The sequence below is a fragment of the Meleagris gallopavo genome, chromosome 4, assembly GCF_905368555.1.
Source record: "Meleagris gallopavo chromosome 4, MGAL_WU_HG_1.1, whole genome shotgun sequence".
Classification (NCBI taxonomy): domain Eukaryota; kingdom Metazoa; phylum Chordata; class Aves; order Galliformes; family Phasianidae; genus Meleagris; species Meleagris gallopavo.
Genome location: NC_139407.1, coordinates 14,567,951 through 14,583,215, shown reverse-complemented (window position 1 = coordinate 14,583,215; position 15,265 = coordinate 14,567,951). Strand labels below are relative to the sequence as shown.

Sequence of the window (15,265 nt, the reverse complement as noted above, 5' to 3'; positions counted from 1 at the left end):
GGTCTCCGAGGCTTCTCACGGTCTCCGCGTGGGGTTTGCAGCCAGGGAGATGCCGGAGGGGGGGGGAGCGGTGGCTGCGCGGTGCCGGTGCCAGCAGGTGCCGCTGCGCTCTCGGTGCCGCTGCGGGCGGTGAGCGGGGCGGGCGATGCCTCCCCCCGCCTCCTCCCTCCATCTCTCCCTCCCTCCGTCCTCGGCTGCTCGCACCGCCGGGACCATGGGCTGCTGCTGCCGCCTTCTCCTCGCCCTCCTCCTCCTCCTGCCCGCAGGTGAGTGGTGGGGACGCGCGTGGGAGGGGAGCGCGGAGGGACACCGCGCTGCTCGCCCTTGTGGTGCGAGGGGCGCTCCGAGGCTCTGTGGGAAGCGGCCCTCCTGGCCGCGGGTCCCGGAGGCGGCCGGGATGCGTGCAGCCCAGAGCCGCGCGTGTCCGCGGGTACCCACAGAAGCGCGCTCCGCGAGCATCCCCGGCCTTCGGGAGGCTTTGGGGGCACCTCGGGGAGCGGGAAAGCGCCTGGCGGAGCTGCGAGACCCGCGCAGGGACAAACGCGTTGGGCGAAGAAGCGTTTAATGCCGAGCTGTGTGCGGCACGGCGGCACCGAGCCGTGCCCGGCTTGGTGAGGTGCGGGAGCACTCAGCCATTCGGGGACCAAACGGCCCGGAGCGGGTCAGCTGTTCTTGGGACGGCTCCAGCCGAGCGTCCCACCTGCGGTCGCTGGCAGTGCTGAAGCTGGGGACGAGTTGTTCCCAGTGCGGCATCCCATGGCAGCATCGGTGGGACCCTGTGGAAGACCCCTAGGAAAATTCCCACTCCGTGCCTCTTGGGATGCTTGCACAAGAGCACGAATCTTTTGGATGCTTCCCATATGTATATATTATTATTATTATTATTATTATTATTATTATTATTATTATTTTCTCCACTGAAATAGTATTTACAAGAATAACAAAACCAAACAAAACCCAAAACTTTTCCACCTTTAAAACAAAAACAACCCAACCAACAGTACAGATTATTATTTAAATATGCTCTGAGCTCATTCTTCAGGAGTTAGTGACAGAGAGAACGCAGCTTGGCAAGTACCAAATATCATCAGGCTTTTTCCTGCCCCTCTAATGAGATAATAACATCTCTCGCACTGCGTTTGAGACGAGAAGGAGGAAGTTTTTGCCATTCCTTTACTCAGAAGGCAGGACACCAGACCAAAGCCCTGTCAGATCCATCTCAGCACCTTTTTTCTTCTTCATCACAGCTCAGGACCAGCAAGACATAAAGCAAAATTGTGCAGTCTGACCCTGCTGAGGGAATCTGTCCCACAGCTGCTGCTCCCCCGTGACAGCACCCATCACAAAAGGTGCATCCCCTCACTGTCACAGGGGGACAGGGACCACCAGAGCCAGAGGATCCCTCCATCCTCATCGCCCCTTGGGCTGCCCACAGAGAGGCAGCTGCTGCTCCCCGGTTGGAAATATCCCCACAGTGAGCGCTCTGAACCAAGACCTCTGTGGGTTTGTCCCCGGGCAGCACCCAGGCAGGCAGAGGGACACCTGGGACAGCCTCTCCCAAGGGGACAGACACAGGAGAGCAGGTGAGGGACATGTTTGTTTCCATTGCGTGCCTGTTTCTTTGAACTACAGAAAGCTTCAGGCTTGGGAGCAATTAGGCTTAACCTATTTAATGACGTGCAGGAAGCCAGCCCAGCTAGCCATTAAGTCAAAGCAACCAAGGGTACATGTGATCTGAGTGCCGGGGATTTTTTTTTTTTTTTTTTCACTAAAAGCTTTGTTATTGCGTTTGCATTGGACCCTGTTTTTCTCCTCCTCTCACTGCCCTCCCCAGATGTTGTGGGGCTGTCAGCACGACCTAGCTGTGTAGCAGGAGGTGAGGCTGCCCAGCTCCTAGTGCTCTCAGAAAAAGCAGAACCCAGTGCTGCCTGCATGTGCTCATACAAGGGAGATCTGCACCACAGCTGCAGGTTGGCAGTGTTAGGCTGGGAAGTAGAAGCACTGTAACCTGACCACAAGCAAGGAGAAGGGACAGCAGAAAAGGAGAAGCAGCAGAAGAATGGCACAGGAAAGCATTAGCCACAGATATGAAGGCTCAACTAATGAGGTTACAGGCAGGAAACCCTTGCCCTATATTTAAGTATATAGTTTTACTGTTCCACACAGCAATAAAGCACTGTGTGCTGTAGGAGCAAGGGAGTCAGGGGTCACCCTACCACTTCCTGCTGAGAGCTTGCATAGCATGTATCTGTGGGTAAGGAACCACTGAACTCCTCATCCTGAGCAAGCACTCCTGGTTCAGAAGGGTCAGCTGCTTCTCCAAACACAATGCACGAATAAACCATCCCGAGCTATGTATTTTCACATAGCGCTGCCAGCATTTATAATTTATCACCCATAAGGCTCTCCATATACTCTCAGCAGCACCAGCAGCTGCAGCCAGCAGCTTTTGTAATAGGGCCTCACTCTGCTTGTAGCCCACAGCAGTATGTGGTGCATGGGGCTGGGGCAGCATCTGTCTCTGGGGGGATCCTGCGGGCAGATGTTGAGGTTGCCCTAAATTTTTGCTTACAGATCTACGAGCAAAAAAATCTGATGCTGTGTCTTACCCATGTGTTTCTATTTGTACCTATCCAGCAGCAGCTGCTGGAATGGGAAGTGACACCTAGCTTTGCGGCATGAAATAGATGTGCTCTGGACAGCCAAGAGACCTCTCTTGTGCGAACTTATTCATTGCTCTTTGCTGCATTCCCATCTTTCAGAAAAAGGGTGTTTAGGTTAAGTTTGGAAGTTGTTGTAGCCAAGATAAGCGGCAGACATACTATTCCCCAAAGCAGTACCACTCACCTCCTGAGGCAGGCACATAGCAAAACATGATAGCTGGGGAGCATCCCCCCATGGGCCTGGGTTAATGTGGGGTGAGGGCTGACTCCCCATGTGGGTTAGGTCAGGTGGACCTTCTGGTGGCTGTATCAGGTGCAATATGTCAAATGGAAGCTGGCTGAGAGCATCATTTCCACCTCTTGCTGGGTGCCATCTTGCTGTAGCACAGCTGTTGTGTCTGATTTCATTTTTCTTGGCTGGAGCTCTCTTGTTTTCACACTGCCTCTCAGCTGGTGTAACAGCCTGTTCTGATGTGCTGATGAGCAATGCACTGCTAATGAGGCTCCCAGCCCAGGCTAGGTATGTGCTGCTAAAGCAGAGCTTAGCTTGTGTGAGGGTGAGACATCACCTCTGCTTGCCATGGAGGAACTGGGCTAGCAGCATGCCAGTAGGAATCAATCCACACATTTGGTGGTGTTCCCTGGGATTTCCCAGGTGACTGCACTTAATGCTCTTGAAAATGAAAGCATTCGTATTAGAGGGATTTGGGCTTTTCTTGCTCATTTCCCATCTTCTCCAAGAAGACCACCCGTGCCAGTGGCCACTTAGAGCTCATGTGGGGCTGGAACGTGGGTGGTGCAGGGTGCTGTGCCAAGCCACTGCTTGTGCATGGCTACCTGGTGCTCCCCATCCCGTTCTGCTCCCATCCAGATTCCTGCAAGGCAGTTGCTGCCATAAGGGAATTAGATGGGCAAATTCCTCAGGGTTGAGCTATGCGTGGTATCCTTTGATAACTGATGTCCTTCAGTTGCTTTGACAACCCCTGCCTGCCTCTGAAGTCACGTGCTCTGAAAGGAAGATTTCTGGTGTTTTTTTAATCATTTATTCCAGTGCACTCTTCTGACTACTGCTCACAGTTGCAGCCCAGGTGCTGAGCAAACTAGGGAACCACCACCTCAGCATTTCTTCACCTTTTCAGATGTGCTTATAGAGGAGCTGGCTTGCTGCATGCCACCCAGCACCAGGAGGATAGGCTGTCTTTTGTGAGATGTGGTGGCTTATTGGAAAGGACCTGAGATTGCCAGTGGGATCCCTAGGGCAGCAGGGTGCCTTCAGCTCTCCTGGGCAATGCCTGTGACTTGTGACCTGCTGGGGATGAGTGCCCAGTCGAGGCACGCACCCAGACCTGGCTGTGAGGCCAGCTGCACTTGTGCCATGTAGATATTATTGGAAACTTTTTTACTCATCCCAGCCAGCAGCGCGGCCAGCTCTGCAGGATCCCTACCAGTTTGCCCCAGACGTTCAGGCACACTATGGTGGTGATGCTGGCCCAAAGGATACACAGACACTAGATAAACCCCAAAACCAAGCAGGGGTGAGGATGTGTTTTGAATTTCTGAATCCACAGGGACTGAGAGGGAAGCTGTCCCACAGCGGGTCTCCTTGGTGATGAACAGGAGCAGCCGTGCTTCTCCTGCAAGAGAGCCCATCCATCCCTGACATTCAGCATGGGATGGCTTTCGTCAAGTGCATGGGGTAACTCTGCAAACACTACTTCATAGTAGTGCCTTTTTAGTACAAATCTGGCTGGTGTTCAGAGTGAGGCTTCAGGCAAGCAGGAAGGGGATCCAGGGAGGCAGTGAGCTGCTCCTCTACATGAAAGGCTCAGCATTTCTCTTCAAAGAGAGCTAACAGAGTGCTCAGGGTGCCACCAGCCCACTGAGGGTCTTGTTGGAGCAGCAACACATCTTGTGAGAAGCTGGGGTGGCAGCCTTTAACCTGCTGGTCCAGTTGCACCCGGCTGACGTGCCCCGGTAAATATGTGGGAAACATTACTTCAAAGCAATTGAAGTACAGCCCCAGCCCTGATCTCAAGAATCCCAGGGCTGAAGGTATGCTTGGTTCAGGTTGTCAGCGCGTCTGCATCCTCAGACACCACCTAGCAACTGCTTTCTGCCCTAGTCTGGCCACCACTGGTGCAGAGCTCTTAAAATGATGGATGCGTGTTCTACATCTTCCTTTGCAGAGGCTTATGTGCCTGCTGCTGTGACTGGTGTCTTGGAATTAACAATGCCTGCTGACAGGGATGCTGGCTTGGTGGTGATGCAGCTTGCAGCGCTGAATCCTCCCAGCACTTGTTGCTTGGGAAAGGTGTTGTTGCTCAGCACTCCTGGTGAATCCAGCTGGGGCCTTTGGGTGCCACCTACTCTGGGCCATGGGAACGGGTGGCTACCTTCTCTCAGGTTGTGGCTGGGGCATCTGGGGTGTGGAGCCAGCTCTCCTGGTGCCACCAGCGAGGGTCTTTGGGGAACTGGCCTTCCGGATGGCAAGAAAAAATCAGTATTGTCCCGAGATTTTTGTCCTCTGTTCTCATGTAGCTCCATGCTAGGATGCTGTGGGTTATACGTAAGCGAGAGCATGGGAATAAAAATTCCCCCTGATGTCATTTGCTGCTGGCACACTCTTTCTCCAGCCTAGCTGTGCCCATGGAGCTGCTAGTGGTGGCTCAGAGCTGAGTTTGGCCCTGTGTAGAACAGAAAAGAGAAGAAGAAAAAAATAGCAGCCACTGGTGGGGACAGGGGAAAGAATGACTCATCTTTATGTTAAGAAATGGAGATGAATGAATGAATGCACAAGGAAACAGTGAGGGAAGAAAGAGGCATCCTGTGTCACAATTCCCAGCTGTGTGGTGCTTGCTGCTGCTTTCTGTGAGGGGAGTTGGGGACAGGGGTGCCAGCCTGGGATAGGAGCTGAGCCCTGAAGGGAAATGGGCTGGGGTAGGTGGGATGGGGGTTCCGAGTGCTGAGCTCCTCTAACCCACTCCCTGGGAACATGAGCAGGAAGAATCCCTTGCTTTCCACCATTTTATTCTAGATGGCGATTTTGGCTGGCTTTGGGTTTCTAGGAGCTGTGGAGAAGGAAATCCCCATTACCATCGTTGCGATGGCCACAGAGACCTCACAAAGATTTCCTAGTTACTAATGCTTGTTTTTCTCCCTGCCAGGACTCGGTGATGACCCCATAGCATCCCTTGCCCCCTTCCCAGTGGTGGGGACATCAGCAAGGCCAGGCTCAGGGGGCACGTCTGTCCCCACAGCAGCTCCCCACCAGTCTACACCTCTGACAGCTGCGGGACCCACCAGTAACAGAGTGTCCCCCGAGGTGGGTGGCCACAATGGGAGCACCACGGCCATGCTGTCCCCTGCCTCCACCCCCACAAACACTGTCACTGCAGCAGACAGCCGATTAGTGGCCCCCAGTTCAGTGCCACCAACCTTGGAGACAGTCCTGAGTCCTTGGACAGCACATTCCAGCATGGCAAGAGGCACGACAGATTTGGGGACAAATCCCAGCCCTGTGGGCATGCCTGCATCCTTCTCCCCTTCCTCCCCTCACGGTAGCACCCTGCACTCATCCCCTGGGACAGCATTGCTCTCACCAGCCATCCCCACCCAGCCACCGGCACTGATGAAGGACGTCCCTTCCCCAGGGACGCTGGCTGTGGCATCAAGCCTGGCCATGGAGCCAACATCCCCCTCAGTGACTGTGGCCAGCCCCACCAAGGGCATGGCCGAAGAAGGCAAAAGCACTCCCTCCACTGGTGTCACCGTAGAAGAGGTCCCACATGCCTTGAGTGCAGGTAAGCAGCACCCGTCTCTGTGCGCACACAATATATATGTAACTTTTTTTCCTGCTCTTGCCAGTTACCATTTATTTTTCCAGTTATTTTTCACTTAATTTCACTTTCACTGTATTTTGAGAGCAAAGATGTGCTCCCTGGAGGAGTCTGTGTCATCTGTGGAGGCAAGGGGTTGTGGATACCCACACTCAAACACTCAGATGTGAATAAAACCCTGAGCTGCAAAGATGACTCGAAATGTTCAAGGAGGAAAGGAACGAAGCTTCAACCATGGGTTAGGAGTTGGGAAGATGTATATTTCTTCTCTCCCTTTTGGAGACAGCATGAAGCTAGCTTTGACCTGTCCTCTGCAAGCCCAGATGGGTTAAAGGCACAGAAGTTGGAGGTGGCTAGAGCCTCTTCCTTGCATGGCTTCCAGCCCTGGCTTGGCACTTGGTACTGCCTGATGCTGGCAGGAACACTGAGGAGAAAGCTCAGATTTCGTAGAATGGCTTAGGTTGGAATGTGCCTTTAAAGGTCCAACCCCAAGAGCTGGATTTTGCAAGAAAAGCTCAGTAAAACCTCTGCTGGGGGCTGCTGGACCTCCCAGAACTTTTTAACCAGAGCACAAACTGAGATGATTTTAAAGCTCCTGGTCAATAAACAGATGGTAGCTCTGGAGCTTCTAGGTCTGCAGTAGTGGAAAATCAACCGTTGTTTTATCCCAAACCCACCTGCCCTGTGTTATGGGAAGGGAACAACACATAAGGATAGTGGGACCCAGCAGCCTCCAGAAGGGATTTTTTGGAGAACGTCACAGGGATGCCTGTGCAGGACATGGATTTGGCACTGGCACCAGGAGCTGAGCACTGCCCTTTTTGGTGCTCCCTGCAGGCAGCATCGTGGCCATAACCGTGACGGTCATCGTGGTGGTCGTGCTGGTCTTTGGGGCGGCAGCGTACCTCAAGATCAGGTAAGGCTGGCCCTCTGCGGGGCCTTGAGTCCCAGTCTTTTGAATCATGTCTCTATTGAAAGCCAGAGCTTTCTTTGTTACTTTACAAAAGCCTCGCTCAAATGCCAGAGACGCTGCTCAGCACGCAGCCATAAACAGCAGTTATCCCCAGGGTGAGCTGTTGCCTTGCACCTTGCTGTGCTTGCAGTGATAAGCAGCAGCGTGGCCCAACAAGATCTAGATTGAGCAAAAGTCTCTTGTTAATCATGGAATCACAGAACCCATCCTAATTCCAACCTTCCTGTTTACTGTTACGTGTGCCCCAAAACATGGCATGGGTTCATTCACCGTTCCAGGGGGTCACAGGGAGGTGATGATCCCAGTACCATTTCTGATGTGTTCTGTAGGCGGTTGTTCAAGGTGGGATGTGCTGGTGGCAAACTGCCTTCTACAGAAAAGCAAAAATGACATGGTGAAGGCCCAAGTGCATTTTTTTTTTCATTTTACCCCACAGTAAAAGAACTAATAAACCACCAAAGCAGCCAGCATGTTTTAAAAAAATACAATAAACAGGGCTCCTGTAGCTGTGCATTGGCCAGCTTCTTGTTGCCCACACTGCAAGTGCCACAAGCTCCATGCTGTCCTCCTCATACGCTTAGTGGCAAAGCACTGGGCATTCTTCCTGTCCCTCTGAAGGATTCATATGGGCTTTGAGGATTTTGATGACATCTTTTTGGTCCACTACGTGAGCACTCGTGACTCCTTTTGCCTTCTGCAGGCTAACATGGTGCCATGTTCCCCACAGGCACTCCTCTTATGGAAGGCTGCTGGATGACCACGACTATGGCTCCTGGGGGAACTACAACAACCCTCTCTACGACGACTCTTAGGAGGAGAAGATCCTTATTTATCAGCGCTTCCCCAGCACGCACCTGCTGCTTGTCCTCGCCACACGTGCTGGGTCATAGCCTGGAGGCCAAGCTGCCGCCATGAGCAGCACACCGCAGCAGGCCCAGCAGGAGGCGGCTGGCTGCAGGGCAGGTGCACAGCGCCCACAATAAACCCGAGTGTTGGCGCTTTGTGTGGGAAGCTCTCTGATAACATGGGGTGGGTGCTGCTTTGGAAGTGGAGGGGAACCTGGGGCAGGTCTGCCCCTTTGCTGCTAGCCCAATAAACCCAAATTCCCTCTGGGAGGGCTGGGGGAGGCAAAGGCAGAAGACGGCAGCCCTGCGTTATCCCTGGAAAGAACGTGGAGCGTCCCATTGCTTTACGTGTCCCTCCCTTCAAGATCACCTCCCTGCACTGTCCCACTGCAAAACCCTCACCTGTGGTAGCTCGCCACGGGCAATTACATGACTGCTTACTCTCCTGCTGTTTCCTTTTCCTTTTGTGTGTTTATGCACAGAAGCACGTCACTTCACTTTTCCTCCTTTCTTTTTTCCTCAAATGCAGTGTGGGAGCCTGCGGGAAAGGCACCTTTCCCATCTGCACTTCTGGGATAAGAAACACCCCACTGCTGCACCCATAGTTATTTGCTTTGTAGCACTACTTTTCATCCTTGAAAGACTTGTCCTCTAAAATACACTGAAGCCATTTTTATTCCCAGTTTATGCATACAGCTAATTGCACACATGCACACACCAAAAAGGAAAAAAAAGGGGGTTGGGTGGTTTATGGTTGGTTTCATCTTTAAATGCTGCAATGTACTACAGGCTTCTACAAGAGCAGGTGGACTGGCAGCACTGTGTTCAAACCCCTCACTTTTTGGGGACCAGCATCACAAAGCTGTCCATTCAGGGGACAGCTGAGATGGGCAAGACCACACTTCTCTGCTGGCTCCTTGGCAGAGCAAGCCCCGTGTATGCGCACAGGTCTGGAGCTCCAGCCTTCCTCTGGCCATGATGCTTGAGCAGATGCAGATCAAGCAGATGCAGATCAAGCAGATGCTTGAGCAGATCTGGTTGAACACTGGAGCATGGGGCTTCTTTCAGGAAGAAGGTGATCACTTCCCCACAGCAGAGTCTCCACAGCATCTTTACAGCCCCGCACTGGTGGGCTCATGGAGAAAACCTCATCAGCTTTCAGGAGCCTTCATCAGGCGCCTCAACGTGGAGGCCTCTCACCTGGGCTTGGTGGCACAGATGCTGCCCTCCAGCGAAGATGAGCTGTGAGTACCAAGCAGCTCCTTATTCTTTTTTAAGGCAGATGGGTTAGAAACAGCAAATAGAGAAGAGAACATTGCTAAAGTGCCGCAGAGCCCTAAGGTTTGTCTTTATCTGAGATATCTCATGCACCTGGAGACCTCTTCACCTGTACTGAAGGGCACCGCAGATTTGCAGCAGGTATGACAGCAGGCAAGAAAACTAGCCACAGTGCTGGGAATGATCAAGGGAAAATAGCCATAATTAAGACCGCAATCAGTGCACAGAGGGCAGTGTTCATTCACTTCTTTTTCTAGCATCAGCTAGAAAATGGGTCCACAACAAGCTCACAGTCCCTTGGTGAAGCATGCTGGCTCTGGGAGAAAGCAGATGAGTTAACAGGAAAAAAACTTGCTGATAACTACACCTTCAGATCCATCCAGCTGAGGAAAGCCAAACTTTTGGCATAGATAGGGCAAGTATTATGACAGGGTTTCTTCTTTCTTGTATTTTTTTTTCTTGTATTTTCTAGTATTTTATGTTTGCTTTAGTATTTGTTTCAGTAGGTCAGTAGAACCCTGTGTTCCTGGCTTATATTTAGGGGCTCAAATACTTCCTAGCAGGTGCTCCCCAGGAGGGAGTGTTCCTTTCCATGAGCAATACAGGACAGAACCTGTGCAAATCCGAAATGCCACCCTGCCTGCACCTGGGATGCTGAGGTTCCCCACTACTTAATAAAAGAGTCCACTTCTTTTTCCCCAGATGGCCCTGATTCTCAGCTGTCTGCTTCAGTGAGGCTGGGGAAGGGAGGGGTGAGAATGCATAGGTGGGAATCGCCAGTTCTGGCAATACGTGGGAGGAGCAATTCTCCCACAGTGGCTGGCTTCTGCCTCAGTTCCAACAGATGCAGCCCAACTGATGCTTGTCTGTCCCAAAATCAGGACTTAGGTGCTCTCAGAATGGCCATCATGCCTGCATTTTGCTCAGATTATTATTAAAAGTGCAATGTGCTGTAGATGAGATATATTAATTTACTTGTCCTCATGACCAGAAGTGTCCAAGCCCAAAAGTAAATTACTAGAATCATTGGATCTTCTGGGTTGGAAAAGACTCTCTAGAGCATCAATCTGATCTTCCAAGTCCTATCACCAAAACATGCCTCTGAATGCCACATCCACGTATCTTTTAAAAACTTTCAGAGAAGGGAACTCCAAAACCACTCTGAGTGGCTTCTTCTAATGCTTGGCCCTCATCATAGAGAAATTCTTCCTGGCATTCAATCTAACCCACCCCCACTGCCCCGGCACAACTTGAGGCTGCTTCCTCAAGTCCTACTGCTTTTTGCCTAAGAAAACAGACTGACACCCTCCTCACTGCAACATCCTGGCAGGCAGTGGTAGAGAGCAATGAGACCTCCCTTCAGCCCCCCGCCTTCTCCAAACTAAACAGCCCCAGTTCCCTCAGCCACTCCTCATAACTCTTGTTATTGGCTTCCAACTTAGGGGGCTGAAATCTCCAGAAGTTAGCACTGGGCACACAAAGGACTCATGTTAACTCAAATGTCTGTATACATTTTATGTGCCTTAAAAAAAACCCTATAAAAGAAATGACTCAGCAGCTATGGCTTTGATTTGATTTTGTGATGAAGCGAAGATAATTAATGTCTTCACATTGTTTCATTTCCTCCAGCTTCACTGGGGCAGCTCTGCACAGACAAACCCTGGCAGGTTCCCTGGGGCAGGCAGCAGGGCCGTGTCTCTCTGTGATCCGGGTGCCGTGTCCCAGTCAGTACCCACTCCAAGCCAGCTGAACTGCTTGATGATGGCGGCTCCTCACGGGAGCAGCCTCTGAGAGGGGCTGCTGTAGAGGCAAGGGCCTCCACACACTGCCTGTGGCCATGCCCCACAGCCTCCCAAGGCACAATGGCAATGCAAAGGGAAAAAAACAAACAGCCAGGACATGCCTTAGAAAACTTTTTTTCTTTAAAAACAAGCTTGTGGCATAGATATCCCGCTTTAGAAATATATATATGTATTTACAAAAACAGCAGCAGCCTCTTGATTTTTCCAAAAGCTTCCCCCTCCCCCTTTTTGGCCAGATTCCCCATCTCTGAGATACTTTATTTATTCAAAAATAAATAGCTAGCATAGCTGTGCCCAGCACAGCGCGTACCCACAGCAGCACTGAGGACACATCCCACTGCAGGTCCCCTGCTCGCCCTATCCAGGGAGGCACTGAAGAGGCCATCGCGCCAGTGTCACTGCCACCGCTCCACCCCACCCCACTGAGCTTTAGTTCCCCTCCCTTTGAAACTATGGCACTCGTGGCCATCCATTGAGCACCACCATGTCAGACTCTTATTGGGGTTAATGGTGTATGTCAGTCACTACTTGAGACAGTTGCTGGCTACAATAATTTGTTAAATGACGTAATTAACACTCAGGTGAGAGCAGCTTGCTTACAATCCAGGGGCCATCTCCACCGATGGCACAAATGCCATGGTAAGCACTCAGTGACTTGGATAGAGCTGACAGCCTCAGCTTGACATTGCCCTGTGCAGAATCATAGAAGCATTTAGGTTGGATAGCACTTCCAAGACCATCAAATCCAACCATCAGAATGGTTTCTACAGCTCCAGCATCAAACTGTTATTACTTTGAACCCAAAAATACTATAAAAATCATAACATGAGAACGAAGAGTCATGAAATTTATTCTCATGGCTCATGCCACTGCATTGCTGTCATCCTCAGCTGTCACTAAAAGGTCATTTTTCTCTGCGAAGGCACAGGGAAGCCCTCTCTCCTTCAGCTCTCAAGGCTCGCAACAACTTCCAACAAAAACCTGGCTTCCAGCCCAACTGTGCTCCTGGATGCTGCAGAAACATTCATGCATTGATATTTTTAGCCTTTTTTTGTTTGTTCATCTCCAGCTTGGTTCAGCACGTTCAGCACCAGCACATGTTCAGGACTGCAGAGCTGCTCCTGTCCTGGCCCCTGCCCTGGTCCTGCATCACCTCGTGCTCAGAGTGGGTGAAAGTCTGAGATTCGCTTGGACTCCATCACCAGCAAGCGGCCTCCTGATGTCCACCCCAGATATCTTCACCTCCACCAAAAGCCCCTGCCCCTCATGAGCAACTCTAAACAGCTCCAAGGGCTCAGCTTCTTCTTCTGCTTAGAAGAACAAAGCCACTTGCCAGCACAACCAGGAAAATAGTCACAAGTCCCACGTGCAACTCCCTCCCACCTCAACACCACGGTGAGACCAAGGAGGAAAAATAGGGAAATTATCCCATTTCCAGCACCACCAGGGGGCATGCAGGCATCCTGCTGCAAGACAGACCAACAGACTGATGCTCTGGCAGGGTTCAGTCATAATTAGAGCCCAGCCAAGAAGGATACTCGGAGCGCTTTGCTAATTGCATTCAGTCCAGTTGCAGAGGAAGGATGGATAGAGGGCATCTCTGCAGAGGGGCAGGGGCAGCACCACAGCCTCAGAGATGCTGCTGCCCCCATCCAGCTCTGTGAAGAGCCCATGGACCCACAATGCTCTGCTCACAGATCCCCGCCCTGTGTTTCACATTCCTCAGCGGGCCTTAGCTTTATTAATAGCTTTCTGACCTTGTTTGCATCCCCAGCCTGCTGGAATGTGGAGTTTTTCCCACCAGACAGCAACCATCTGGTCCTCGTTTCACTGTGCACCAGGGAGAGCACTTTGTCTAGAGGTGGCTTCAACACGAAGACGTTGCCCACCTGTTCATCCCTGCCTTCCTCCACTTCCCCAGCAAGAGAGGACCAACCCCAGGGCTGTGACACCAGGTAGGATTTGGCTGTCATCATCCTACAAAAGGATCCCTCGTCTAGCAGCTTCGTGTCAGAGGGCAGCTCTTTCTGCAGCCTCTTCCTTCCCAAACAAGCTCCTCATCCACCTTAATCCACCACATTTATCTCCACCTCAAAGCTATTCGCTTTCTGCTGTGCAACACGTGTCCCTGGCAGAGGTGAGGGTTCTGTGCCATGCTCAGTGCACAACGCGGGGTCCAGCTCCTGACACTATATTCTCAATGTTCATGGTTTAAGACCCCAACTACCCTCTGGCCAGAGTAGCTGAGAGCAGCATGCCCACCCCAGACTGAAACAACAGGAAAGAAATCCCCTTGCTAGAGCAGCAGCAAAAACAGAAGTGAGAGAGGGAAGTCTGTTGTTTGGAGTCAGTGACATTTTCATTCTCAGCCTCACGCAGAAGTGCAGCTGGGATGGAGCTGCAGCCCCCAGGCTTAGCTGAACCAAGGGCCTTCTTTCATGCTAGTCTTGCAATTGAAACTCCAACAGGAATATTTCCAGCTGCAGTAAAATTAGCGTAGAATTTAGCATAAAATCTGCCTGGTTATGGACTTGACCAGCACCTTTTTAGCTTTAGCAATACAGTCAAAGGCTATTCAACTACTGAGCTTTCTGCTGGGTGCTTCACATCTGCACTCTGATACACCGTCACTTCATTTACCTAATAATTTTTGCAGAGAAAAAAAAACCAGGAAATACGTTGCTGGTAATGAGCAAAACATTATGGAAATGAGAGCTGGGAGACATGCATCAATCCAGCCTTGACCTCTGCAAGCCACCAGCAGTGAATGCAGTGCACTCCCCACCAGCAGTGCACACAGGCACTGCTCAGCCCCTGCCAGCAGAGTCTCCACTGTTCATGCCCTGCAGCTGCCCTGGAGCACTGCAGCTCTTTAAATGCACATTGCATGGAAATAACAAAGAAGTGGCTACATCTGGCTCTCCGTGGCTTGCAGGGTTTTTCTGTTTTGCTTTTTGTCCCCAGATATTTACTAGAATAAGGAATTTGTTCTTTATTCCCTCTCCTAGCTGTGCTGTATGCCTGAACACACAAGCACATCTCTATGCTGCCTCCACTTTTCCACCCATATGCACCTCCTGCTAGCAGAAGTCTCGGTGGGGATGGCAATTGCTGGGTCAGAATCCATCAGTGGCCTTCTGACATCTTAGCCTAATGCACCCAGTGTGCTGCTGGTACCCCTGCTGGGGCAGGGAGCAGACAGGCAGGACTGGGGTAGAAGGGCAGACAGCACGCTCAGTCCCAGATACAGCCAGCCTCAGTTGCCACTGTCATCTCAGCACAGCTCACTCAGTGGCTCAAGAGGCTCTGGTATCCATTTTAATCAGATCTACCCATGGCAGGCCACAGTTAATTTGCTGCTCGCTTGGCAGCAGCTGCTACTTGTTTTGATGGAGTCACCGTGACTCAGGGGGGTGACGCGCGCTCCCCGCACTCTGGTTCAGTGCAGCCTCCTGTGCTGCTGCTGGCTGACTGCACTCATTTCCCCGGCAGGCTGCAGGCAGCGCCGTTCCTGAGACAAAACTCACGCTCGCTTTCTGCAAGTGCCATCCCGCAGCTCTGCAGACCTGGAGCACGCACACAGTGGTGCCTGCTGCTCTCCAGAGGTTCCTCCATGCAGGAGAGCTCCTGCACAGCACCAGTATGGCAGGTGAAAACAGCAATGAACTCTGGTTTGAGCTCACCTGAGTATTTCTAGGAGGTGTGCACATAGGAAGCGACGGCACCACGCTGCATAAGTTGTTTTAATAAAGACATTGTTTGACATTTATTTTTAACAGTGAGAAAAATGCTGCAGAAGATAGGGCAGTGAAAGCGAGCTGCAGTGCTGCCACCATCTGCCTCCTGGTGCTTCTAACTGCAAGGGCTC

General features: G+C 51.7%; 1 protein-coding gene across 1 annotated transcript; it reads left to right on the top strand.

Moving 5' to 3' along the window:
* On the top strand, nucleotides 1–8,762 carry PARM1 (prostate androgen-regulated mucin-like protein 1). The gene is made up of 4 exons (XM_085221871.1): nucleotides 1–266; nucleotides 5,828–6,463; nucleotides 7,337–7,415; nucleotides 8,200–8,762. Exons 1-4 carry the CDS (start codon nucleotides 146–148, stop codon nucleotides 8,282–8,284), a joined length of 921 nt encoding a protein of 306 aa, XP_085077997.1. The 5' UTR covers nucleotides 1–145; the 3' UTR covers nucleotides 8,285–8,762.
* The last annotated feature ends 6,503 nt before the right edge of the window (nucleotides 8,763–15,265 follow it).

What these genes read in the sequence shown, in the direction of transcription:
- PARM1 (XM_085221871.1), top strand. Translation starts at nt 146, where the DNA reads ATGCCTCCCCCCGCCTCCTCCCTCCATCTCTCCCTCCCTCCGTCCTCG. An exon ending in CCTCCTCCTCCTGCCCGCAG is followed by an intron (nt 267 to 5,827) that starts GTGAGTGGTGGG and finishes TCTCCCTGCCAG; the next exon opens with GACTCGGTGATGACCCCATA. An exon ending in CCCACATGCCTTGAGTGCAG is followed by an intron (nt 6,464 to 7,336) that starts GTAAGCAGCACC and finishes TGCTCCCTGCAG; the next exon opens with GCAGCATCGTGGCCATAACC.